Raw genomic sequence first — 27,436 nt, 5'->3', positions numbered from 1 at the left:
TCCCCATGCATCAGACAAAGCAAGGGTGATTTTGTAACTTCATGGCACTAGTCAGAAAGTTCAAGTGTCACATCAAAGGCAGAACAAGTTTCATTTCTGCATCACTGTTCCATCGTCATCAGATCCCATAAAATTCAACCCACCTTCTTCCTTCCTCCCTTAATGCAACTCCTTTTCTCCCCTTTCCAGGCAGGATCACCTCAAGTCCAGTTGGAACAATTCAACTGTTAGCATGGGCAGACTCCAAGAATTGGAAGACTTTATTATTTTTAATGATCTCCAACTGGGGGTTCCACATTAAAGTGTCCAAGACAAGTTAAAACAGCTGCCACTCTCAGTCTCTCATTTTCTCCCCTCCCTAGTGCTTTCTTTGCTCTTTGAGTTTATATTGTTCAGTACACGAGAGAAGTGACTTGGCTTTAAAATAAAAAGTAACAAGGAAGAAGGGATGACAACATGGAGTTCTAACTGTAGATCCTTTCAGTGCTGTAGTTTAGAGTGAAACTTTGTAGAGGCAGACACATCTAAGAGTGATACAGACCACCAGTTCAGGAACAGGACCAAGGGCCTGAAGCATCTCCAGATGGCGTTAGCACAACAGCACTAGGAGCATGACGTTAGGACTTCATGGTAACTGTTCACATGCAGAATTCCAGCTCTCCCACCAAGTTCTCAGAAGCAAACCATACAAGCATAAACAGTAAATGAAAACATACAGTGAATGGCTAGATATTCAGCCCACAGAAACAACTTGGAGCCCTGACAACAGCAATGCCCTTCTCAAAAGCAGAAGATGTATAAGGATCCTGTATGCATGATCAGCCTCTGCCCTCACTCCACAGCAGGCACAAGTCAGTATCAGGATGGGGCAAATACCACAGTGGAACAAGTATGTGCATGCACAGGGGACACCAGGAAACACTATCCTTTGCTTGGCAAAGATCACAGGAAAAATCAGTATCAGAACTTTGAGAACAAGGATGCTTAGATCCAAGTGGCATTCAGTGGAAGCCTGATCTCCTTTAGAACCCCACAAGCAAGTCACAGCCTCTTAAGGCAGGCCAGAGTAGACATCCAGCCACCAGCCCTTCTCTCCACTCAATGCTACATTTGGAGGAAGTAGCCAAGATGCATAGTTAGAGATCGGCAAGTTCTGAGCTTTAGGCTTTGAAATGCAAGTGCTTGCAAGCAGTTTGTCATATTAGGCACTGAGCTACAGAGCGGGATGCATTAGGGCTTTTAAGAACTGCATATGCTGTTGTCTCTGGGTCAAGCACAAGGTCTCTTTCCCTGCTACAAAAATGGGAAGTCAGGGGCTAACCCATGCTGTCACCACCACACCCTAAACAGACAGGTGAAGCTGCTCTGAACCAGTTTTTACCTTGAGAAAAACATCCACCTAAGACCATATGGGGGCATCCTCTTATAATCCATCTTTATTTGTAAAAATCCACATATAAAATCTTTAGTTTCCTTTTACAAAAACAAAAAGGCACATAAAACTACTCAAACTCTCATCCCCATGGACTGATGGCTGGACACTCCCTCCCCAACCTCCCCCTTGCTTTCTCCTCCAGTCCATGTTTCTTCATGTTTCCTTCAGTTTCAGCTCACTCTTGCCCAGGCACAGTTTTGCGCTTGCAAAGATGAAGTACGCACACAGGGGAGATGGTGGAGAGGTGGCATGGGCTGTGCGTGGAATGTTTTACAGGTGCTTTTTAGTAGTAGGTCTCTTTTTCCACCCAACCTAAAGGAAAAGGAAGGAAAAAGCAGTGTTAGCATTAAGGCAGACCAAGTATGAGGTTCATGAGAGCTCCTTTTAGGCTCTGAAAACTTGCACTGTAGCACCTGAGCTAGTAAGTGACCCATCACAATGGAAAAGTCTTGCCAAACTGTTGATGTGCTGCAGCTTTCAGGCCCTGTTCCAGCTTTCTAGAACCACCCAAGCATTAATCAGTCTTTGCCATCTACTTCAGTGCATTGGTACTTCCATATACTATGGGAGAACACAGGGAGAGGGACAGAACAAGTCCTTAATTTGAACTAACTGCACTAATGATATTGAGGAAGGGAAAATACAGCAAAATACACCCCTGCATAGTGCTTAGCACTGGAGGCCCTAAAGCATTATCAGAGCTTCTACAAAGCTCAGCAGCTTGAGGAGGTGAGGAAGGAAACACACAAATTAGCAGCATATTCTTACCACCAGGGTTGCGTCTGATAATGAGCTTTCTGATTTCATCATACAGGAATATGAGGAGGGAGTATGGGAAAGCGCAGAACCACCAGGTTGGCCTGTTTGGGAGAGGAGACAGTGAGAACACAGGCAGCAGAGATGCTCTTTGCATAGCAGAGCTCTGACTAGATAGCACAGAAGAGCACAGGAAGGCTGGCACGTCCCAGCTTGCCAATGTGCCAGCTCCCACAAGGCTGTGGTTCAGCCGAGAATCCTCCAAGCCAAGAATTACCACCAAGTTTTCTGCTGCAATGGGCTAATCCAACTTTTGGATATTAATTCCAGCACAAGGTCTGTCATAGCACCTTTGCTCATCTCTGTACCAGCACCTCCCCACCTATCAATCTAGCGATATTTCCTCTAAGCACACATGACCTTTGTGCCAATAGCCTTGCTCACTTGAACTGCAGCAATTTCCCATATGATTTACACGTGCTAATATCTAGCTGCTGCAGGCATTAGGCAGATGCCAGCTTTCTTGTTAGGAAATGCTCATACTCCAGCAGCAAACTCCAGACAACATTTCTGAATGGAATACAAGATATATCAGGATATTTTTTTTTCCTCCATGAAAATTTCATGGCACTTGTGCCAGAAGACTGAAGTTTGAGACTAAATCCTGCCATGAAGTGTTGGAATGCTATTGGGCAATGCTTAAGATGTTGGCATCCTCCCAACCATTAGGAAAATTACTATGCACCAACTTGTCATCTGCGCCCATGTAGGAGCTTTCAAAAGACTCTATCACTTGTGCTATTTCTTTGCAAGTCAGAAAAATGCACAAGATGTCATCACCAGTTCTCTAGTAAAGAAGAGTCACTTGGCCCGTGTTTCAGAACAATTCAACTGGCTTTCTTTGGAGGTGCAGTACCCTACCCATAAAAATACCCCATGCATGTAAACACAAGAGCAGCTGCACCACAACACATGAGCACAACTAAAGGTGTGTTGCAAATTATTACTGGGGCACTGAACTGCAGTCTCCCTGTAACCATGCTCACAATGAAGTAAAGTAAAGCAAACCCCTGGTGTGCTGCGCTACAGCAAAGGATCACTTGCCCCCACAAGCCTGAGCTCTTCTGGGTTAAAACTAGGTTTCATGCTCCACAAGCTCACTACTGTATCTATGTCCTCACTTGAGCACTATTGTTCTATGGTAGAGCCTGCTGCACCAAAAACATGATATAACTTACTTGAGAGGGTACATCCTTAGAGCAACATCCATCCCAGGGCAGTAGGAGAGGAAGGCAGCCAAAGCAGTCTCCTCAAAGAGACCAAATATTAAGATCTTGTTCCTAGTAGAAACAGGAAAGCAATCAGGGACAAAGTGCTTTCACAGATGACAACCTGAAAAAACACTTAGTTCCCAAATGGTAGTGGATGGTAAAAGACATTCCAATCTAGCCCAGCAGTCCATCAGGTGGGGACTCTCCGGCCATCCAACCTGATGGCACAATTGTCAAAAGGGTCTTTTATGTCTCTAGACAGAGATATTCCAGTTCACAACTAAGCCAATGAGCAATTGCTTCAGAAGGAGACTGGGGTTCATGCCACCCAATCTCTTAAGATATCAGCTGCTCTGCTGCTGCAGAAGGCAGTGTGCTGGAATATGTCACTGTCCTCTGAGGTGGGCTAGCTCCCACAAACAATGCCAGCAGAAGTCAGTATTTCACTTTGTCTTGGCCTGACAACTGTAACAGGTACTACAAGAGCACCAGTCCTTTTTTATCCATTACCAAGGCATCAGACTGTTCATGACTTATGCCAAGAGGCCCAGACACTGCTGGGATGAAGAACTAGAACGCAGTGTGCTGGAGAATACAGAGTCCAATTCTAAATCCTCCATGGACACCCCAACTTACTTCATCCCTTGCTGGAAGACAGAGTTTCTTCTGGTCTTACAAATGATCAAGTCTGCCCACTGCACCACCACAATGCTGACAAAGAAGGCTGTATGGCAAGTGAACTCCACTATTTTCCTCTGTTCATAGGTCTAAGAAGTAAAGAAAGCAGAAAGCATTTGTTGAGACATGCTTGCCTTTGGTCTCTGGTGGTCACACCAAGTTCAACAGACATTAGTGTTCTGGCTGGCAGCCTGTAAGCTGTGCCTCAAAACTCACCCATTGCTGTCCATAGCTGTCTTCCACATCATTAACCCATCGGTCATCCCACTGAACTCTGATCCCCAGCAAGCCAGAAGGCCAGAACCCATTCTCTGCCATGATTACAAAATAGGTGAAGAAACCTCCAAGGGCCTGGATCATACCTGAACAGGTAAAAAGGATAAAACTGATGAAGCCACTGTGCAGTGCAATTGTAACAGAAAGAAGTTTCCAGGAGACCCCAACCACCTAAAAAATTACTCCTTGTGGGGCTTTGTCTCCCATGCAGCAGCTACAGAAATAGTTCATACTAACATCACACTCAGCTGCAACCCTTTTGCTGAGCAGCTTCTGCTCCCAACTTTGTACAGAGTTACTTCTGTTCTGCCCTGTGCTGTGATGGCATGGTACTCAAGGACACAAGATAAACCTCCCTTTGTATTCTCATTAAGCCTTGCTCACCCCCAATCCTTGCAAAATGCAGTCAAGAAGGTTCCCAAAGCCTGCTGCAATGAAGCATGAGCTCCCATCCTGTGAACTGCACACATCTCTGTAGCTGCCTTTAATCAAGGCTCCTAATACTGTGCGTTTAGGGATACGCTGGAGAGAATCCTCTACTTCTAATTAAACTAACAATGGGATCTATGTTCTTGCTGAACAAGTTCGAACCAGAGGAGTGCTGGTTGCCAGCCAGTTCCTTTACAGTGCTACGCAATTAAACAAAATTACTGTGAAAGCGATTCAATGCATCAAGCAGCACAAGCCACCGCTATGTGCCATGGGGGCTGAATAATGGTAAGTTCTTCACAGCCCAAGGTTCTGGTTTACACATCTCAAACCTCAACCCTACCAAAATAAGCAGAACAGTTACTGACTCAGGATGGTATATAACCCCCACTACCACCAGTTGAAATCAGTGTCAGCAAAGACAGACCAGCTTACCAATCTGCCCATAGGCCATGCTGATCAGCCGCTCATTCACCAGCTTGTCTGTCTTGGGATTTCTGGGCTGCCTCTTCATGATGTCACTCTCTGCTTGCTCATATGCCAGGGAGATAGCAGGGACCTTTTGAGGTGGTAGGACTGCTGTTAGAATTATTTCAGCTTTCCACTGTATATAGCCTTCCCTGCCCCATGTTTGCAACCTGAGAAACAGCACTGCCCAAAACCCCTAGCTGCAGTATTTGGGAAGGACTTGCACCCTCCACAGCCCCAGTTTGTCCCTATATGGAACAGAAGGACCCTCAGACTTGGAGAGCCATGAGACAAGGAAGTCTAGATTAAGGGAGTATCAAATGGTCACTTATTTTAAATGAGAACACTAGAGGAAACAGTATTTAAGCATTTTCCTTCCACCTGTCCTTTCTTTGGGGTACCTAAGAACACAAAGATTTCCTCTGGAGAAAAAAAAAAAAAAAAAAAAAAGGCATTCACCATGTCAGTGCCCAAGTCAATGCAGAGGATGGTGACTGTTCCCAGTGGAAGGGGTATGTTCGCAATGATGAAGATCAGGAACGGTGTGATTTCAGGAATGTTACTGGTCAAGGTGTAAGCAATAGACTTCTTCAGGTTATCAAAGATCAGACGCCCTGGGGCAAGGGAGAGAGAACAACCACCCTCTGTTATCTGCAGAAGGCAGCCAAGTAGCTCACAGGCAGCTTCGGTGGTAACACCAAAAGGCAAAACACTAGTGCAGCAAATCAAAGAGTTCTCTTGTAAGTAAGGGTGAGACTGCATGCTCCATCCACAGCATCACCTATACAGAGTAATATTTTTGGTCACAGCAATCAGGGTTCTCTGCATACTGCAGTAGGATACTAAGCCCTGGTTTGTGAAGATTATCAAGAGTCCCTAGAGGTACCCTCATTTCTGCTCCTGTTTGAGAGCTATTGCTCCATCAGGGAGGAAAATGTGTTGGACTCAGCTGGCAAAGATGACTGTAGGGTCAGTGTTAGGCAAATAGAAAAAGTAGCTTTTGTTACTTTGCTGCTTCCTACTGTTACCCATCATGGAAAGCCAAAATATTTTGAAGGGAGGAAGAAAGTGCTGCCCTCCTTGAAAACACTTGTCATGGAGACAAACTTGAATAAAGAGAAGCCCTCTAGATATCTCTATTTCAGATGGAATCTGTAAATAACATCGCTGAAGCATGCCATTTCACCACCACTGCGCACAACTTATAAACTCACCTTCTTCAACCCCAGTGACAATGGAGGCAAAGTTATCATCCAGCAGAATCATGTCAGCTGCCTGCTTGGACACATCTGAGCCAGCAATACCCATAGCAACACCAATGTCAGCCTTCTTCAGGGCTGGGGAATCATTCACACCGTCACCTGTGACTGCTACAATGGCACCCTAGTCACAAAGAGAAGGATAGAGAGATTGAAATCACCCCCCTCATCCCTTTCACTGTTCTGATCAAGCTTATCAGAGAACCATGCTGCTCTCTCAAAAGGAGATGTTGGACAATATATAAACAAATTGAATCCTCCTCTCTCAAGTACATCTAGAGCATTTAGGAATTAAGTGTGTTAACAACCATCCTGGGATCAGAAGAAAGCCTCAGTACAAACTGAATGTTTTCCTGCAAGACCCTTATATTTACGTAGTGTAGAGCAGCCTGACATCAGTAGCTGTGGGCTGCTGACAGACTGAGCCCTTCACCTCAGGGCACTGAGAAAACTAAGCCCTGCTGCTTCAGAAAACAGCACTGGTTGGTAGTTCATATGTTTGGGGATTTCTCTGATACAAAATCCTTGGACTCTCTTTACCTGTCGCTGACAGCCCTCCACAATTATAAGCTTCTGCTGAGGAGATGTCCTGGCAAAGACAATTTCTGTATGATGAGTCAGGATGTCATCCAGCTGCTCACTAGTCATGTCCTTCAAATCTGTGCCATGAACAACACAAGCTTTGGCATCCCTGCAATCAAGAGACAATGTAATGTTTTACTTCACAAGTTAAACTAAGTTTCTCATTAGCTCTATTTGCCTCATAAAGCTATGGTTCTTCAATAGTCTAGGAAAATACCAACTCCTGCTGTGACTAAATACTAATGTAGGCAGCCTCTGCACAGAAGTTTGATGCTCCAAGTTTAAAGGTAGATGGGGAACACAAAGAAAAAGACAAGAATACAGCACCAAGCAACAGACAAAAAGCCCTATGCACAGACTAATTCTTTCTACAGCTTTCTAAAAATGCATCAAGGCAAAGACTTAGTTGTTTCCACAGCTCTTAGCTTCTGCAAGACAAGAACTTCTGGCTGAGGTGGTTAGCTTCCAACATCAGAAGAGATGCTGTGGTCTTCTGCAAGCAACCCTTTTTGCAACAGAGTGATGATCTACACACAGCTCTTCACAGACAGAGCTCACGCTATGCCACTTCAAATTATTTCACCCTTCAGCAACAAAAGTATGCAATGTTATATTTAGATTGGTTTGGTACCCTGCCTACTACAGCAAAATACCACCTCTCTAACTCAGCATACCATCCCTTATAGATCTAGGAGACTATCCACACAGCTCATGACATCACCAACTTTAGACAGGGAAATTCCTTCCCCACCCTTGCAGCCAGCTACTGACCTGCTCAGTCACAACAGCCCAGCAATCCTGAGCCTGCATCGCTAGGTTGTGAAGTTACCCTCAAAAAGAAGGGGGGTGGGAAAACAAAAGGCAAATAATTCAGTCACAGTACTTGCCTTCCCCAAGCAATTAATCCCACAGAGTGTCTGTATTCACAATTGATGAGCTACATGGCTAGCCTCCAGCCCAAACACAGGGTCAGGCTAAGCAATGCAGACAGCCTCGCCATTCTACAAACAGCCTGCTTATGCCAAAGCACATTTTCTGAGGATGCCTCAGTTCTGCACTAGGCTATGAATGCAAATATTAACCCCTAAGAGGAAGGAATTACATTTTCACATTTACTCTGCTTGCAGCTACTGACTAGCATCAATTGCCCTACCCAGCCCAAGTCCTGCTCCCTTTGCCCACCTGCAACCAGGTCCAGAAGAGAGTTTAAGAGGGGCAGAACTGGGCTTTGAGTAATCATGTTTATAGGGTGGCATTTCAGCTCCTCTCTAAACAGTATAAAACAGTTACACAGTGTTTACTTTTGGTAGCCCATTCAGCCTGAATTGTGACTAACAAAGTAGACATTTTCTTTTTATCAGAGTTTTCCCATGAACCTGTAAGTTACGCTACTAATTAAGCTTGGCTAAGTATATGTTTGGGGGCAAAAGTAGATCTAGCCTTTATTTCAAGATCTGGAAACACAGGAGTACATGGTTTCAAGCTCTGCAACAACATTGCTCATACAGTCTCCAAACAGCCACCTCCCTCTCCTCCATGCCTCTTCAGATACCTTTTCTTGCTCCCTGTGTTGCCCAGAACATGGTGCTTGTGCAGTGACATGAGCCAGGAGAGGGCAATGCTCAGCTCAGGGGAAAAAAGTTGCCCCCTAAAGACTCTGCCCAGCCAGCTGTTTCTTTCTCCCCAACTTAGGGACAAACCATCAGGACAGGCAGCTACAGGGCAGAAAAAGGATGGAAGAAACTGCCTGAGTTTTCTCTGCAGGGCTTACTCCTAACTGCTTCCCATGCATAAGAGACATGCACATTCAAGACAGCCTTGTGCATTCCTCACATAACTCATGATATGCATCAAAGAGCCACAAGATGCTGAGCTAAGCAAATGCAAGCTTTTCACATCCAGGGAGAGATGCTGAGATATTATCCAAGGCAAGGAGAGAAGTAAACGCTTAATTCTTTAAACAGTTCCAGCCTTCCCCACCAGTCAGTACCTAGGGTTGACCTGGCTGACAGGAATGTTGAGTCGAGCAGCAATATCTTCTACGGTTTCATTGCCCTCAGAGATTATGCCGACACCCTTGGCAATGGCTTTGGCTGTGATCGGATGGTCTCCAGTAACCATGATAACCTGAAATGCAAACCAACCACTGTGAAAGCCTTGCTGGTACTGCAGAGCAACACTGCCCAAGAGGCAGGGTCCCTTGAGACTGAAGAGTCTCTTGTTCTAACAGCAAGCCCTGGCACAGCACAAGCCTGAGATACAGGCAGGAACTTGTTAGCAGTATGCACGAGACTGAGGTGGATGGAAGACTAAGAAAATTGTTAATCCCAAATCAACAGATCCAGTTCCATTTTCAGCCTGTGATTCACTCTCTCATCTCAGTCAATGCTATGGGACATGCCAAACACATGCGAGCCAAATCTGGAACACCATGCCATCAGCACCTGCCAGGGCCCTAACAGTTTGGAGTCTAAACCATTTTTCAGTCCGTTAACATACAATCATTTGTATTTAACTCAGAAATGAAGTCTGAATGAGTACTAGTTACATCCTGATCAGTACTTGACTCACATTACAGCAAACACACAGAGTACGGCAAGCCCTTTATATCCACAGGTATACAGCAAGGTGATTTTCAAGCCAGGAATAAACTACCTTGATCCCAGCGCTTCTGCATTTGCCAACAGCATCTGGCACAGCAGCACGAGGAGGGTCAATCATAGACATCAGTCCCACAAAGCAGAGTTTGTCTACAGGAAAGTTCACTTCGTCTGTATCAAACTGGAAGCCTTCAGGGAACTGATCATCAGGCAGAGCCAAGTGACAGAATCCTGTAACACATCAAACCCATCTTTACTCTGTTCCTACATATCAGGAACAGCTTGCTTCTGCAAACAGCTATGCAAGAATAACAGGGCAGCATCAGAAGTTTAGCCAGGGCTATTGAGGCAGGAGTCACACTCATATTTGGATAACTAACAGCTGTTGCTAAGTGCCCAGACACAGCTTGGTTCACGTGCAGTGGAGCAAATCTAACACCACATGGACCCACAGAGACTGAGGTTCCAAACGCTTTGCTTTATTCTGATCTAGATGACCCAGCTACTGGGCAAGACAAGGCTAAAGGCAGGACTGTTCCTGTATGAATTGCTGAAGTGACCTTGACTCAACACTATGGTTACACTGGAGGAACACTTAATCTGTGGGGACTCTGCACAGGAGCACAAGGGACAAATCTTTTCCAGTTTAAGGCTGCTTTTCCTTACCTAACACTCTCTCCCCAAGGCCTCCCAACTCAAGGTAGGCATTTTGAAAAGCATCTTTCATTTCCTCATCCAGCGGTTGCTCTTTGCCATGGATAAGAATGGTGCTGCAGCGATCCAAGATCCTCTCTGGAGCTCCCTTCATCACCAGCAAGTAACGGGATTCTGATGGATTTGCATTTTTGTGGATAGACAGCTAGGGTGGAAGAAATGAAACCATTTTATAGATGTGTACTGTGAAGGTCACAAGTAATCACATCACTCAGTGTTTTGTGACACTACAGTAGCTCAGGACTGCTTGTGATATTTTGCTCTATTTTTCATTTACCTATCTATACTTTAAGTAGTTCACAAACTAAGGAGTTACTATGTATTCTTTAACATAAACATAACCACAAGCATTGCAATGGCCTTTTTTATATCAAAGTTCCACCTGCTAAAGTCATTTGCCAGCTGTGCATTCCTCTTCCGAGATTTGAGTTCTTCAATTCTCCATGCACTTTTCATGCACAGGCAGGAAGCACATCTCGTCTCTTCTCAGCAGCTGATACCTTAGTGCCAAGGCAGCTCCAGAAGCTCTTACAGCGTAACTAAATATGGTCCATTAACTTAAATTTATAGTCTTGAGCATTCTACAAGCAAGTAGCACTAGGTCAGATTTTGCTGCCAAAACAAGTTCTGAGGCGCACTGTGTGGAAATTTACATAATTAGTTCACACAGTGTCTCTCCCTCGGGAGGACACATGCGTACCTACCTGGTACTTGTTGGTAGAGTTAAATGGTATTTCCACCACTTTGGGATACCTTTCTCTCATCTCCTTGACAGAACCACAGCACAATTCAATGCATTTCAGAAGTGCAGACTCAGAGGCATCTCCTGCTACTGCTCTCTGTGGAAAGAGACAACGATCAAAGCATATATCCCAGTGGACTCACCACAGAAGTTCAGATATGTGAACAACAAAAAAAAAAGATGTATTCATTTCAGCCTAGTCACAGCTTCTACATAACATGAGAGCAAAGAATAAATAATTCTATTATCTAGTCCTGACAAATATTGCATTTCAGAATGCCACAGCCTCCCAGCCTGAGAGAGTAGCAGTCTTCTGTTGTGAAAAATCAAGAAGACCTTTTAAAAGGCAGAGAAAGCCAGATAACCAGGTACAGGCAGAGAAAGGGAGGCTGGAGGGCCACGTTTGATAAGAACTGCCCTAAACTGCTTGCCATGAAGAACAGCAAGTAAGAGATTGAGAACAATGACATGCATACATAAGCACACACATGTGGTCTCCCTCCCACAGTTTAAGATCAGCTTGTCAAGCCTGTGGCAGAGAAGATTTAATCTGTCCATGCCTCCTCCACTGTAAGGTTAGCACTGGTAGAGATTGTAGACAGGTCTTCTGAGCCCTGGAGATCTGTGCATGTACAATGTCCTGCTTGAGTTTCCTTTGCTGCAATTTAAACCAAATATTTCTTGTCCTTCTAGTCTCTGTTGGATTTCTTTTTCATTTTTATACTGCTCTTTGGTATCTAAAGACTCTTCAAAACTCCCTCTTTCCAAGTCTTCCTTAGATGGGAAGAATTCCAGTTCTTTATCTTACATCTAAAAAACATGGCCTGAAGTTATAGTCAGAGGAATGCTAGGGAAAAATAGTTTGTTCATCATTTCTATTACCACAGGATCAGAACACCCTTGGGAAGTAGTTTACTAAGCAACATGACTAATATTTGACAGATTATAAGCACTGTACAGTTAATGGCCGCCCTGGCTGGGTCACAGTTCAGAAGCAGGAATCTGAATTGATGTTATCCTGGCATCTGTACTAGCACTGAACCAGCGAAAGCTTAAAAAGCCAAGACTGGCCAGTGAGAACAGATTGGACAAAGACAGTCTCCCACAACTGCTACTCCCCCAGCTCTGCTGTCTACTTCTCCCAGCCCCAGAACCAGGTGTTTGTAGCTTTTAAGTGTACAAATGCCAAAGATAGTGATTCTTGGAATAGCAAGACATTGGTAAATGCATAGGAAAGCTTTCTGGTCTTTCCTAGCCCTGTCTGAAGTATGTGACCTCTCAGACTGTAGATGCTAGTGGATGGCAGGGAACCTGCTGTGGGAAATGTGTCTTCCCAGTCCCATAGCACATGTCTTGTAAGAGTACCAGACTGCAGAAAAGATTGAGAGTGGCAGATAAGTCTACTTCACTGCTCCTGTAACCCACAGGACACTATTTCACTACCATTACAGGAGGGTGGTGGTGAGGAACAGGGCATGTTTCTTTTAGGAACTCACCTTAAGAATTGGTACATTTTCCTGGTTGGCCTGAAACACAGCACGGTTGCAGAGACCTGCAACCCTGGACAAAGCAGTCCAAGTAGCTGAGGTCTTGTCAAAGGAAGCACCTGAAAGTACAGGACAAATGTCAAAAAGCCCCCCCCAAAAATAATCTCATAAGCCCCAAATCCCACAGGCTGAAAAGCAAGAAGCCTTCAGCTCAGAAACAGGAAGCACTCAGAGCCTGTTAACACACTATGTCTCTTTCAATCCTCCTCCCTTCCCAGGTACCTGACAAGCCCTTGATTATTTTAAGACCAGAGGGTGAAATAGCAACAGTGCAAGAGAACACCTCAGCTTTCAAGATTCCAGTAGTGGCTGCATCCAGCAGCAACAGAGGCCACACTGAGAAAGCCAAGGAATTCTGGACAGACAGCATTCTTTCAGAAATGCTTGAGTAAGGGATGCTGGGTTCCACCTCCAGGTGGTCTCACTTTATCCATCACCCAGGAATTGGACAAAATAGCTCCCAAAGGAACAATGCTTAAAAAAAAATACTGCTTCTACCACAATGGCTTTTAAGCTGCCTTTAAGGTAGATGAATTGAACAGTTAACTGATAAACTTTCCATGAAGTGAAATCTAGGTTTATTTCTACTCCAGCCAAGCTAACTGTTGTCAGGTCAAAACCAAATGCTTTCAAATACAAACTTATTTATAGCTTGCTACTTTGCACTACTGTTAAAGAGAAAGAACAGCAAAGCAGTTTTAAGTGATTCAGACAAGCATAGTGTTTTGGAGCATTTGGTGGCAGGGTACAGCAGCACCACTGCAAGAAGTTTACACTAATAATGTGCTGCAAGCACACTTCACAAGGTAGATGACAGCTAGTAAACTCCTGAATTTGGTTGTACTAAACAGTTCTGGAGAGATAGGGACCTCTCTCAATTGCAAAACACACAGATTTCAGACTCTTATCAACATCTAGAAGAAACTTCCTGCTGAAGTCTTACAGTCACTTCATTCATCACTACCACTCTGCAAACACAACCAGGATGTTCTGGGAAAACCCCTGTTGTTCAAGGGCAGCCATCTAGTTCAACTTGGGAAATTCACATCTATGTACAGTCTCAGTTTATTACCAAGGTCAACAACTCTTGTGTCCATACTTTCGGCCAACTTATAATGCGGTAATTTCATGAGATTAGTTTTGCCAAAATTAACCAGGTACTCTGAAGTACATAACAGCAAATATTTCTACATACAGGACAAGCACAATGGGCTCAACATTCAAGAGGCTCAAATTCCTACGGAGTAATTTCGAGCAAAAGCAGCCTATACAGAGCTTAAGGATTAAACAGAGCTGTGGTACAGTGCTAAGCTTTCTATGATCACCACCTCAAGTCTTTCAATGGTCACTGTAGATCATATGTTAGAAGTCCCTACACTGTGAACCTCATTTGGACTGGAGAGCTAGAAACATGAGTTCTTAGAAGCACAGGTGTACAGGAAGCCCCAGAAAAAGCCATTTTTTAATGAGATGCCTCAAGCACAAAGAGATAGTCTTACCACTCTGATTCTCTGTAGTATCAGCCTCATGAATCTGATTGTCAAACCACATGTGTGCAACCGTCATGCGATTCTGTGTCAGAGTGCCTGTTTTGTCAGAACAAATAGTAGATGTGGAACCCAGGGTTTCCACAGCTTCCAGGTTCTTCACCAGGCAGTTCTTACGAGCCATACGCTTGGCTGTTAGTGTCAGACATACCTGGAGACAAGGAAGATGACAGGTTAGATGAGCTTGTACACTAATACACTGCTACCCAACTTACTGTGTACATGGAATGACAACCAGCTTACATGCCATGCAGGAATTCCCTAACTTCATGTTCACCCTACCACTGCAAAATAAACAGCAGCATTTAGGACCAGCTGCTAGGTTTAAATAACATTTTCATCATCACAAAACCTCCAGAAAAGCACTAGCAAGCAGTATCCTGCTTCTCAGTGCATTAGAAAGGAAATAATATGCCCCAGACTAACACTTTAGTTAAAGGTGCAGTTCCCTAATCATAGGAACTCTCAAAATAGACAGAGGCAGGGCACATATGAGAAGGCTCAAAATAGTTCTGGTGATAGGGCTGCAACATACTGGTGTAGGAAGCAAGTAGCTCTAGCTACCCTTTCTTGTCAGAGGCTCTTATCTGGTTCTAGCTCCCAACTATTCATTCCCTGAGGTTCAGTTGCTTCCTAAAGCTGCATGGACACCTCCAGCCCTGTCCACCACCACCCTTTACAGAGCTGAGCACACTAGATGCTCCCACGATCTCTTCAGGCAATCAAATTTACAAGAATCTCTGCCAGGTCCCAGATCAAAAGCTGGGACTACAGTGAAGCTTGTTGGATGTTCTGCCAGCCCTTCAGGCCTGGAAGAGCTGGTGTGGCATGTGGGTGTAGAAACCCCGAACAGTTGTAAGAGGAAGGCCCCTTCTTGCCACAGGAAAGGCAAGATAAGTCCAGAATTCCTAGTCTTGCTCACTTCATTTCTACGATGCCAAGCCTCTGCGCAGGTCTAGCTTAGGGACCCATCTTCATCAGAAAACCAGCTGCAGAACTTGACACTGATATGGGAAACTAGTCTGATTACACTGATTACATCTAGCTCTACATTCTCACCACAGAGTATCTTCCCATTACTTTAATGTTTACCTCTGTGAACGTACATTGAGCATGAAGCACTCCACTTCCTTAAGAACCATATATTTAACTCAAGCTTTTTTCCCAGCTTCACTCACCGTGACCGTTGCAAGCAGCCCCTCAGGGACATTAGCAACAATGATCCCAATAAGGAATATTACAGCCTCCAGCCACGTGTACTCAAGGATGAGTGAAAGTATGAAGAAGGTGACACCCAGGAAGACAGCCACACCAGTGATGAGGTGAATAAAGTGCTCAATCTCCATGGCAATTGGAGTTTTCCCCCCTTCCAGTCCAGAAGCCAGACTGGCAATACGGCCCATCACAGTGCGATCCCCAGTGCTAATGACAATGCCACGGGCAGTGCCTAGGAGAGAGACAGGTTTTAGAAAACAAAAACTCCTCCTAGAACACACTGAGTTTTTTCAGCCTGTCCTAGAGTTTGGCAAGCTTTGCCCAAGATAATGCAGGTAGGCATTCTAATGGCTAACATCTCCCACTGCAGCTTTTTTTTTTTACTCTCTAGCAGCGTGCAAAATAAATTGAGATATATGCTGCACAGGACTCCCGTGTGACCAGCCAAGCTGTATGGCCTCTTCTTTTACCTCATGGAATCAAGTGTCAATTACATAGGGAATTAGAGGAAGCCATCTTCAAGAAGCAGTGTCCTCTTCACTCCTTTAAGGGAGGCCCATTTTCTCTCCCCAATGTTCTCAAGAAAAATCAAGAATTTCCCTCAGTACTGCAGGGTTGGCTTTTTTGGTTGGTTGGTTTTTTTGGTAGAGGGGAGGCGAGGGGCAGTTTGCTACTCAGAATCTGTCAGCAGAGAACACAACAGGAGTCAGGCAGGATCCTCTACCATCACCGAATATGCTCTGGGCTTCAGCACAAAGAGTACCTACCACCATGCTCTGAGCTGCAACAGGAAGTTCACCAGAGATGTTTGAAATTCCTGCTTTCTGCAGCAGCTGTATTATTTCTTATAGCTCTGCCTAAGTATCTTAGTTCACATTATGCTACCTGCATTTTAACACTGCTGTAATAAGGCAGTCATGCTTGAAGACACACTACACAACAGCTCCTCTAGGAGGAGCAAGAAAAAAAATTTAAAAAAATTCAACCAGTGCTGCCTATTGTACAATACTGCAGCTGGAACAGGTAAGGGCTTTGCTGGGAACTTCTAGCCTGCTCTTGCACAATAGGAGTAGGCTACCAACCAATACACTAAACTCACAGTGTTTGCATTGTTTACCTCTGCAGTTCAATCCTGAGCATTGCTAATGCTTTAAGGAAGTAGGAGAGTCACATACCTTCCACACAGTTGGTGGAAAAGAAGGCAATGTTCCTAGTCTCCAGAGGGTTCTCGTGGGAGAAGTCTGGAGACCTGGTCTGAGGCTCTGATTCACCAGTAAGTGAGGAGTTATCCACCTACATGGAAGACAGTATTTTGTCATACACAAGCAACTAGATGCCTTCAGAATGGAAAGCAGAAAAAGCACCAGGCACTGCCCCCCACCCTTCTCTTCCACTCCATCACCCATTCACACCATAGAAGACATTCTTTGAAATCCGAATAATTCATCATCCTACATAATGAAGTTTTCAGACAGCCTGTCACTGCTGTACCTTGCAACCATGTGCAGATATGATCCGAAGGTCAGCTGGAATTCTGTCTCCTCCTTTCACTTCCACTAGATCTCCAACTACAACACCTTCAGCATTTATGCTGATCTTCTCACCATTTCTGACTACAAGAGCTTGCTGAAAAACAGTAAAGAAACAATCTGTATCAAAAGCAACTCTTGAGAAGGGGTTTAAGACACCCAAGTGTCTTCAAATAGTTGTGATATGGTTCTACAAGATTTCTACTTGTACCAAGATGTTTATCTCCAATACATATATTTTTTAAGAAAAATAGCTATTTTTGTTTTCTTTGTATTGCAGTTCTTTGTTACCAAGGTGATAGTAAGATGGTTAGGTATGGTACAAACCCTGTCTGTGTAGGAATCTGAGTTTCAGTGCTTATCACACCAGTTACTGAACTCCCTAGACTATCAAGAAAGCGTCCTATGAATGTTAACAAGCTGGTGGAACTCACAGGCTGCCAGGAACTGCCCTGGACTATTAGCACAGCTACTTGGAACATAAAGAGGAAGGAGTCTCATAGACCCCTCAACATTAAGAGCCAGTAACCCACACTAACAGCTTGGCACAAGAGACATCTTGTCTGCCGAAGGCCAATATATACCACTCACAGACAGGCCTTTTGCAATTGAAGCCGGTGTTTAAAACAGTTAATAACCCTGAGCATGCTACAGTTTGGCAGATCAAGGAAATGAGGCATTCCATACCTGAGGCACCATGTTCTTGAAGGACTCCATGATCTTGGAACTTTTTGCTTCTTGGTAATAAGAGAAACAGCCAGTAATGATAACCACAGCTGCCAACACAACACCCAGGTACAGCTACAAGGAGCAGAGAAAGTGAGTCAGAGGACGATTTGCCTGAAAGGTTTCCAGTTTGTCCAGATAAACTGCTTAGTATTTAAGTGCCCATTACAAAGCATGGAGGTACTTGCAGCCTCTGTATATTTTGTACACAAAGGTCATCCACAAGCTAGCATTGTTAACACAACATGAAGGAAGTCAGCTGTTCATTTCATTGTGTGGAAACACTCCAAGAAGTGTTACATTCACCCACCAAATTTCCCGTGCTTATGAGAAAAGCTTCTGGACTGAATGCTTAGAGGAAGTTAATATACTTTGAGTCAAACAGGCTGCTCACTCAGCCTGCCTTTGAGGTAAAGCAGACATTTTTACTTACATTATCGTTGTTGGGCTCCTCCTCCATCACACTTTGTATCCCATAAGCCAGAAAACATAGAATAGCACCAATCCACAACAGAAGCGAGAATCCTCCAAAGAGCTGCCGACAGAATTTGACCCATTCAGGAGTTGTGGGTGGGGGCGTGAGAGAATTTGGGCCATCACGAGCCAGAATCTCAGCTGCACGTGCAGTAGTCAAACCCTAGAAGAGAGGTTCTTGTTACAGGCATTGTTGCAAGCCCAACTGTAGAAGGTGGTTCTGAATTTGTTCATGTTCTACTCAAAAAGGCAGAGTCCTGTCATAGGAATAAGGAGATGGCAACACGTAACTGAGATCTCCACAGCTGCTAGGACTCTGCAACAAAAGTGCAAGATACAAAAGCTGAAGGCCAAAAGAGGAACTGCAGGATGCTGGATGCTACTTGAGGAGCCTGCAGGTCATTGGGCTACAAACACTCAAGAAGGGCATGGCAAGAAGGCTACAACAGCAGACTTTGAGCTCTGAGGAACAGCCCAGTACAATCCATCCTTTCAAGTTATGGAACAAGTGAAAGTTGAGGCCATAAAGATGATGACACTTTGGACTGGCCTTCCAGGAAGTTCAGCTTTCAGAAGCCAAGGTCTTTGACAGAAATATGCAAATCTTTGTGCTGTTATAGAGTACGAGCAGACTTGCAATCATGCAAAAAAATGCATTAAGCAAAGCAAACAAGAGCAAAGGTACAAAACCACTGCAGTGCTTCTGCACTGAACTTTGAGGTTACCTGGGACATTTGCACACCTCTTACTATAAAAGGGTAGAATTTTAACTGCTGCTAGCTATCATTAAGTCTCTGGGCATGTGTTAGTTCTGCAATACTACAAACTCCTTGGGAAAAAAAAAATCCGAGAATCAACTTGACCTTGGAACAATTCAGAGGCAGATAACAATGACTTTGTTAGAAACAAAGTCACCGAAGTATTGCAGTGAGGCTGTACTGTGGGAGGATAAAGAGAAGTATTTATGAGCTCAACAATTCTCCCAAAGCCGGGGAAACTTGACTGAAGGAGGAGAGATTAAACAAAAAAGGAAAAAAAAATCCTGACCACCCAGATCTCCCTTTGTGAAGTGGTCTGAGCCGAGACTATTTCTTTTCAGATCACGGCAAGGAGCAAGGGAAAACAAGTTTACCTACCCGACTCAAGTCTGTTCCATATTTACGATGAAGTTCATCAAGGCTCAGCTTGTGGTCATCCTGAAAGACAATAAATGGTTGATGGTGGGGGAAAGAGATCACAGTCCCTCCAGGCTGACCAGCAACAACTCAGCAATTCCATCCCCCCACCCCAGGTTTCCTATCTGTAATAGTTCAGCAAAGAGAATCTCAATCTCATTCTTCAACTCAAAGCAGTCTCATCTTTAGCATTTTTGTGACTACTTGGTTATGACATGACAGCTTTTTAAACTCTGAGTGTATCTCAGTGCAGTCTCTATGCTCCCAACAGATCTTGTGAAGCTTCAGTGGGGTTTTTCTGGTGTTGTGTAGTGGATTTGTTTGTTGTTTTTTTTTTTTTTGTGGGGAGGTATGGTGAGGAATGAGGAGAAAGGAAATTAGTTGGGAAGGAAGGCAAGAATGTACAGAAGATTAACCCTGTAATTTCACTAATTTTTAAGTAATGCTGCCAGCTTAAGCAGTGTTTCTTCTCCCAAACAGGGGAGGGAACAGATGCTTTGAGTGAGCATTGCTACTGAATACAAAATATCTTCCTGGACCAAGCTTTAATATCCCTTTCCCCCTAAGAGAGGGGGTCAAAAGCATGAGAGCCCACCCTCAAATTTACAGCACAGAAAGAAAACCTGTATCAGCATCAAGGAGAGCACATCCAAGCTGGATTATGTGCATACACAGACATATAGCATCATCCAGCATTCACAGAAAGGAACGGGAGACACTCCCCACAGCCTCAAGCATGATAAGGAATAATACTACTGAAGTCAGTCTGAGCAGAGAGAGGCCAGCAGTAAATGGAGCTGTACAGACTCAACTCCTCAGCTGGAATGCAAACAGCAGTCTCACTCACATGACAGTACAATAAAGCCTGCAACACTGCTATCCAGACAGTGCTTGCCTGGGTGAGGAAATGCAGCTACACTGTGCTATGGGTAACACAGGCAAGCAGAGACTTGGGTTCTGTTTCAAGTGCCTTTTGAAAAGTGATGTTTTCAGGGCTGCTGTGTGATCATCTTGATGCTGAAACACTTCCAGCATGTCTGGCTTAGAGACAGAGGGGACCAAAAGGGAGATCAGTGCCTTCAGTCCCACCATGCTGTCAGCACACCAGCTCTTTTCCATGAAGCACAAGGCTTTGTGGCAGTGAATATTCTTAAAGCTGCTCTTTCCATGCCCTATGTTCTCACCATTGAGACTTCCTTTTTAAGTTCATCCATGTCCCTCTCCTTCTTCTTCTTCCCCTTTTTCTTGTTGGTGCCATGCTCTGATGTAGCAGTAGGCTCATATTTGTCTCTTCCAGCCTGCAAGAGAAGACACAGTACCATAACACACACCTTACAGTCAACTCCTACAGCAGTAGACATGAACTACACACATGAAACTGCCAGACAGACAAAATTATTACGGTTTATTAAAGTTATACCACTTCAATAAATTAAAAAATGAGCTAGCAAGAAGACAAGTCTGTTCAACAGCATCCCTGATACAAAGACTACAGTCAGACATTGTGCAAGTCTAGCTACATGCTACTCAGCGAGTCTTGATGTATGAAACCCAGCTCGAGTTAAAAAGTGATGAAGAGCAGAAGAAACCAATTCCTGAGTGCATACGTATGTTCCCTTCAAGGCATTAACTACTCCTCCTCCCCCCTTTTAGTCTCTCACATCCTCTGGCAAGGAGCAGTCCATCAACTGAAGATAAATAAGAGGTGGTATCTCTAACTGTTCGAATCTAGGGGATAAGCTCCAACACTTTCATTTTCCATTTGGCACTCTAGCTGGCTGGTTACGCAACAGAAATCCGCTTTCAATTTATGACAGTCTGACCAGCAAGAATGGTATACAAAGCAGTAATACACTTCTGCAGATTTGATCTGTGCCCAGTCCTTTCTACACTTCACAGAGCAGATGATTTGCTTAAAGCCTCTTTATTCAGATAGATTTTCATTCACTTTCATTATGGTTAATGCTACATAAAATCACACAGAGACTTCGATCTTGTCATGATGGGGTAAAACAAGCATGTAAAGACAAAGAAACAATGATGTAGCACATGTAAACATCACTTGAAAGTCAAACGAACAAAGTACAGAAAAGTTACAGGCAGAAATAATCCCAAACTGCAAGATGTTTGGACACCCTGTAGGGTACCAAAATCAGGCAACAGTACAGCCTCACAGTACAGTTCCTCCATTAAGTACTCGATACACTTCCAGACTCTCACAAGCCTCCAATAGCAGCTTTTCTCTCCCTTCTCTTCTGTGTGAAACCTATTACAGCTCTGCCAAGTTTTATGCAATGACATTTTCACCCAATAAGATCCCTGAGAAGTATTTTGAGATGAAACATCAGTTAATGACACTGGAGTCAAACTGTTAACAAAATTAAGAAAAGGTTTCAAAGGCATCCCCTTGCTTGATCTTTGCATAGACATCTCAAATGACAAGCTGAGAACACTCTGGATACAGAAACTACTATTAGGAACCAAGAATCACCCTGTTGAGTAGCAAGCACAGGAAATTTTTATGATTACCTCAAGTAGAAACCAAAACCAAAAGTGAAACTACATTAAAAAGAAAAAAAAGGGGCGGGGGAAAATTAGAAAAGAACCCATCGGTCACATCTAGACAAGGATTTTTATTGTTCTGAGAAAGCTCTATGCACACCACTCTGCAGCCATAGTCATACATTTCACATACACAGAAGCCCTCTTGCCCCATTCAGTAAAGGCAGGCTTTGCATCCCCCAAATCCTTGCATGAAGCTACAGAGTTGTGCAGTGGAAATGGCTTTTTATAAGTGGAGCAAAGCCAAGCTGTTTGAGGTCTTTGCCTCCTCTCATCCAGGAAAAGGGCACACAACTACAGACTGTCAGCATTCCTGACATTCTCTTCCCTGCACCTGAACTCCCATTTCACTTCTTAAAAAAGTAAAAGTTGCAGAACTTAAACCAGCATAGCCCTTGCATTCCAGCCTCACAAGAATTTGCCACAGGGCAATTCACAAGAAGTCAGCATGAAGGGTCTTCTCCTTCAGTCTCTGAACACAACAACTTTGATTTCTGCTAGAACTCTAGCAGACAAGTCCAAACACAGTCCTGCACAAAACACACACTTCTTGATTACTGGTTAAGATGAGAAATGTTTTCTAATGAAGGTGAAGGAGCTGGTACCTTGACTAGCATTCTATCACCTTTGCCCCTTCTGCCTAGAAAAGCCTACCAAGCTCTTGCAGGTGATCAAAAAAACCTCTCGGTTCTTTCAAACTTCCACAAGAAGTGCAATTACTTAGCTTATCAGAGGCAGTGGTGAATGTAAAAGTGCTTAGCTCTTTCAGCTGCAGAGATGACCTACAAGTGGGCAAACATGAAAAGGCTCACTGCCCTTGTTCAAGTATGATCTACTTAAAAAAATAAAAACAAAACAAAACCACAACTAAACAAAAAACCCAGCCATTGGTTGCAGTCATTACAAAAAGCAGCTAGAATTACTTCTTTAAGCAGCTAAGTATTTGGGTCTTAACTGGACCCATCTTACCAAGGAGTTCAGAGTTTCCCAGTTAAAAAAACAGAACAAAACAAAACACACCACAACACAATATCTTCCCTTCTGTTGCTTTAGTACCACATCCTACCCATACAGAAAGGGTAAGTCGGTAGCAACAGTTTCAGCTCTTGCTATAGTATCAGTTCATACAGAATCTGAACTTTCCACTCCATCATTCAAATTTGAACTTGACACACAGATCTAAGTCCTGCCCTGGTTCTCTGTCTTCAGGGCCATTGCCTCTCTTCTGTTCAACAAAGGGTTGTGTTGGCTGGGCTGCAAGGGGACTAGGGGTTCATCCTACCCCTCAGTGCTGTAGGATTTCCCTGCTCTTCCCTCCTTTTCCTGCCATACAACAAGAAGGCAGCCCATGGTATTCCAGATCCACATCTTAATGAAAATTAATCACATGGCCTGAACACAAAGGAAGGTCTGTCTCATCAGAAATGTCACCCCTGTTCCTTGACTTAGCCTAGGAACTCTGACTCATCAAAACTGCAACAGAAAAAACAACACAGCTTTTTTTTCCATGCAACATTTTTTTTCCATTGGCTTAAGTAAAACATTTGTATACACCAGTGTAAGAAGGTTTATACAGCCCCCAGAAAATCCTATTGTCTTTCACATACAGCTTATGTTTTTCCGCTCTGGACTAATTGAGCCATTCATAGCTGATTTTCTCAACACAAGCCATGATTGACCAGGAAACGGGAGGGGTGCAAATCAGCAGACAAGTTCAGAAGTACCTTATTCTAACATCACCTAATCCAAGAAGAAATGTCAAATAAGAGCCAAAATAAATTACACAGTCCCTGGAGGCCTGGTCTGTTCTAGTACTTATGTCATTATAATCAACTACGCAGAGAAAACAGAAAAGTTACTGTCCTGCTGCCTCATGAGACAGTCTTCAGTAAATATATTAACCAGATGAGTCATGATATGGACTGTGCCTATTGGCTGGAAACACCGCTCCATGACCCTACGCAATCTCAGCAAGAGAGGCAAATGCGTTCTCTGGATCCTTCTTACTCCCTCCCAAGAGCTGTGTTCAATCTCCTGTCTTTAATGAAAAGTCTAATTAACTGCATCAATTGAACAGACTTGCAGCATTTAGGACCGTACAAAGCAGTTTTCACTCAACAGCTTGTAATTGCTTATTGTGAGAAGACTACTGCTTCCCAAATTATGGAAGGACAAGCTGCGCTCCTCCCATAACAGGGGACCTAGACCTTGGAAGGGTTTTCATCCTGAGGGTAAAAACAGGGCCACCCACACACCGTAAGTCTTCTCTGGATAATAGGACAAACACCTCTACTTCTCTAGGAGCTGCTTGAAGAAAGCTGGCTTTCCAAATGCCACCACTGCACAGCTGAGCAGCTTCCTGTTTTTTCCAGTGCTGTGACAACTATGGAGTGTCATCTCCCACACTTCTTTGCCCGGAAATTAGTGCACCATCAATCAAGTGCACCTGTACCATCAATTTAGAATTCTCTAGCAGTTGTCCAGCACATGAAGAAGAGTGGACTAGACACAGTTCTTCCCTAGAGAAGCTGGTGATGTCAGCTACCCCTTGAAAAGGCCTGGGTAAAGCATGACCTGATGCAGTTTTCAGCAGGTCAGGATCCTACTGGGTTGTGGGATTGCAATCCACAGTCACAGACCACTTGCTAGAGACCCTTCAACCTGTTACACCACTTTTGCAAAAGAGTGCCTTGACTATGCCTAGTGCTTTCAACAAAAGTAGTATCCCCTAGCCATAATAAGTAGGAATGAAAAAGGAGAGAGAGTAATATATTAATATTTCTTAATTGTCCCAGGTAATATTTCTTAATTGTCCCAGATAAGGATTGTTTTGATATGCATAATTTCCCCTCAGTTGTTCCATTACACAATAAGCCTTCCTAGTTTCTGATAGGAGAAAACCCCTCAGCTGAGGTTCAGGCATTAGCACTGACCTCCAGAAACAACACAGAGTACCCACTAACAACTGTGTGCTACGTCTGTGCAGCCAGGCAGATGGAACAAAACATACTGCTGTCTGCAGACAGCTTCCAGGCAGCTCTGAACAAAAATGAAATCCTGTCTGCTTTCTTCCACTATGCACACCCCCTCGGATAATTTGCTTTTCGGGCCGAATGACATACCCAGGCAGCTCACAGCCCTCCCCTTGTCCTGTTACCATTTAAAGTAAAACAGACATGCCGCTTGGCTTCTCCTCACAGCCACAGGGACAAGGAATTTGTTCTCTCACTCATACACTCTTACTTTCTCTTCCACTCCACACTCCCATGGGGAAAGATGTTTCCTTTTTGGGCACCTTAACACAGGTCAGGCACATACTGTTCAGTGTTGCAAGCAACAACACACTGCCTTTTTCACAGTCCCCCAATTCTCAGGGAGTACCCAATTACTGGCGTGCCTTTTCACCACTAAATGAACAAATCTTGTAACTTGCTACCAGAAAGCCTAAGGCAGCCACACACTGTTGAATTATCCCTCACGTGGGCACTTCAGTTTCCGGCCAATTGCTTTATTACCTATGCAACCTGTGAAATCTGAAGTAGCAGCAAGACAGCTAATAGCTTTCTGTATAAGAAAGCATTTGCAACTCCCATTAGTCCAGCCCAGGCAGCCTAAGCCCCCCAAAGTCTTCTGCACTGCAGTCATACATGCGCAACTTTAAGGCTTCTTTAAAGATTTAACTCATCCAGAAGACTGAAACAAGATCGAGTCTCCCCTGGATGTTTTACCTCCTAGATGACTTCTTATTGTGCATGCTGCCTGTTGCCCACCAGACTGGAAAACATCACACTGGGCTGCCAAGCATCCAAAGGACTTCACTGAGGAAAAAACCCACAAAAAAAAAAATAAAAAAAAATCCAAAAACGTACTCTTCAACCCCCTTTTCCAAGTAACTGTCCCTTGAGCCATGTTCTTGCAGGTGTCCTATTATTTATGCAGTTATGTCAACATTGCTGCCATTGTACCACACTGATCAGGACAATGCAAAGTCAAGTCCATGTTTGAACAGCGCTTGGGAAGCACAGAACACTTAGAGGCTGGGACAACAGCCCTGCACAGGCATCCTCTTCTTGAGGAGAAATTTGGGAATTTTCCAGGAATGAGTCTAAAGCAAAAGTAAATAAAAGCCTACACACCTCCAACTATGCAAGATACACAGGGAAGTATTTGAAGGGGAAGAAAACAAACATTCAAACAATGAAACTCAGAAACTGGCCTTTACTTTTTCAACACAAAATAAAATCAGAGCAACCCAAGAGGTGTTTCTGCTCCACAGACGGGCGCGTGATCACAAAATCCAACTTCAAAGAGCCTTCACTCCCGTTTTCAAGAGCCTTCACGCACTTTTCTTTAGTTAAAAATATATCACCTGAATTAAGGACTTCTCCTCCTTGTGGGCTATAAGGTATAAACAACACTGGTAACAGGGCTGAAACCGCTGCACAGCCTTCTGTAAGCCTTTTATCACCGCAATTAACAGGATACAAAAGATGAACTCGGGGCGACCATCTCCCTTCTGCCACCGCCATCACGCCCTCGCTGCTACCAACGGGCAAATTAACCCTAATAAGCCCTAATAATACTAAGAACCCTCCTTCCCCCCTCGGCCCCTCGTGTCTCAAGAAGTCTAAAGTACTCTCGCGAGTGAGACAGGGGAGCAGCCACGCTCCGCAGCTCAGCTCCAAAAGGGCATCAGATAACACCAGCCCCCGGGGCCGCGGGCCCCACACGCCGCGGGGCCTGGAGGCCCCTTTTCGGGAGGACTAAAAGGCAAAAGGAAGGCGGCAGGGTCCAACACCTCCGCCCGGGGCTCGTCGGCACAGGGCCCCCTCCGCGGCCATGTCTGCAGCGGGAGAAGCCGCCACCTCTCTCCGGCGTGTCTGCCGCTACCCGCCCTCCCGACAGCCCGTTACTTCCTCTGCTGCCGGCGGCCGCCAGCGCACGTTGCTCGGGGGCAGGCGGCACCGGCGCCGCCCTCCAACGGCCGTTACCGCCCGCCCGGGCCCTGCCGCCCTCTCACACGACGTGGCCGCCCCAGCCCGACACAGACAAAGCAGAACCCCGCCCGCCCCAGCCCGGAGGGGAAGGAGGACCGGCCACGATCGGGCTCCTTGAAATTTCCCACTCCCGGCCATGCGCTCTGCCCCGCCCCGGCCCGGCCCAGCCCGCCCGGGTCCCGCCGCTCACCCCCTTGCCCATGGTGGCGGGCGGCTGCGTGCGGGTCAAGCGGCTGAGAGCGAGGAGCGAGGCTCAGCGGCGCCACGTGTCCCGGCCGACGGCAGGTGCGGAACAATAGCAGCGCCCCAGCCGCCGCTCGCCTTCCTCCTCCTTCCTCCGCGGCTCCTCTCCTTCGCCTCGCCCCCCTCTGCCCCGGCTCGGGTCGCTCCTCTCTCTCGCCGCAGCCGCCCGCAGCTCCGCGAGCCGCCGGCTTCCCGCCGCATAAAGAACCCT

At 44.9% G+C, this 27,436-nt stretch overlaps 1 protein-coding gene across 1 annotated transcript; it reads right to left on the bottom strand.

The window, feature by feature from the left end:
* Positions 1-242: 242 nt before the first annotated feature.
* Positions 243-27,436, bottom strand: ATP1A1 (ATPase Na+/K+ transporting subunit alpha 1). The gene is made up of 23 exons (XM_065829198.2): positions 27,173-27,436; positions 20,608-20,721; positions 19,385-19,444; positions 18,208-18,411; positions 17,736-17,849; positions 17,011-17,145; positions 16,695-16,812; positions 15,483-15,751; positions 14,257-14,455; positions 12,707-12,816; positions 11,173-11,307; positions 10,421-10,613; positions 9,810-9,985; positions 9,145-9,281; positions 7,113-7,263; positions 6,528-6,696; positions 5,773-5,927; positions 5,281-5,404; positions 4,357-4,502; positions 4,099-4,229; positions 3,430-3,531; positions 2,204-2,295; positions 243-1,747 (listed from the first exon to the last, which is right to left on the bottom strand). The coding sequence occupies exons 1-23, from the start codon at positions 27,182-27,184 to the stop codon at positions 1,719-1,721; spliced, it is 3,075 nt and encodes a 1,024-aa protein (XP_065685270.1). The 5' UTR covers positions 27,185-27,436; the 3' UTR covers positions 243-1,718.

Source organism: Patagioenas fasciata, chromosome 1 (assembly GCF_037038585.1).
Source record: "Patagioenas fasciata isolate bPatFas1 chromosome 1, bPatFas1.hap1, whole genome shotgun sequence".
Taxonomy (NCBI): domain Eukaryota; kingdom Metazoa; phylum Chordata; class Aves; order Columbiformes; family Columbidae; genus Patagioenas; species Patagioenas fasciata.
This window is presented reverse-complemented; position numbering and strand designations above follow the sequence as displayed.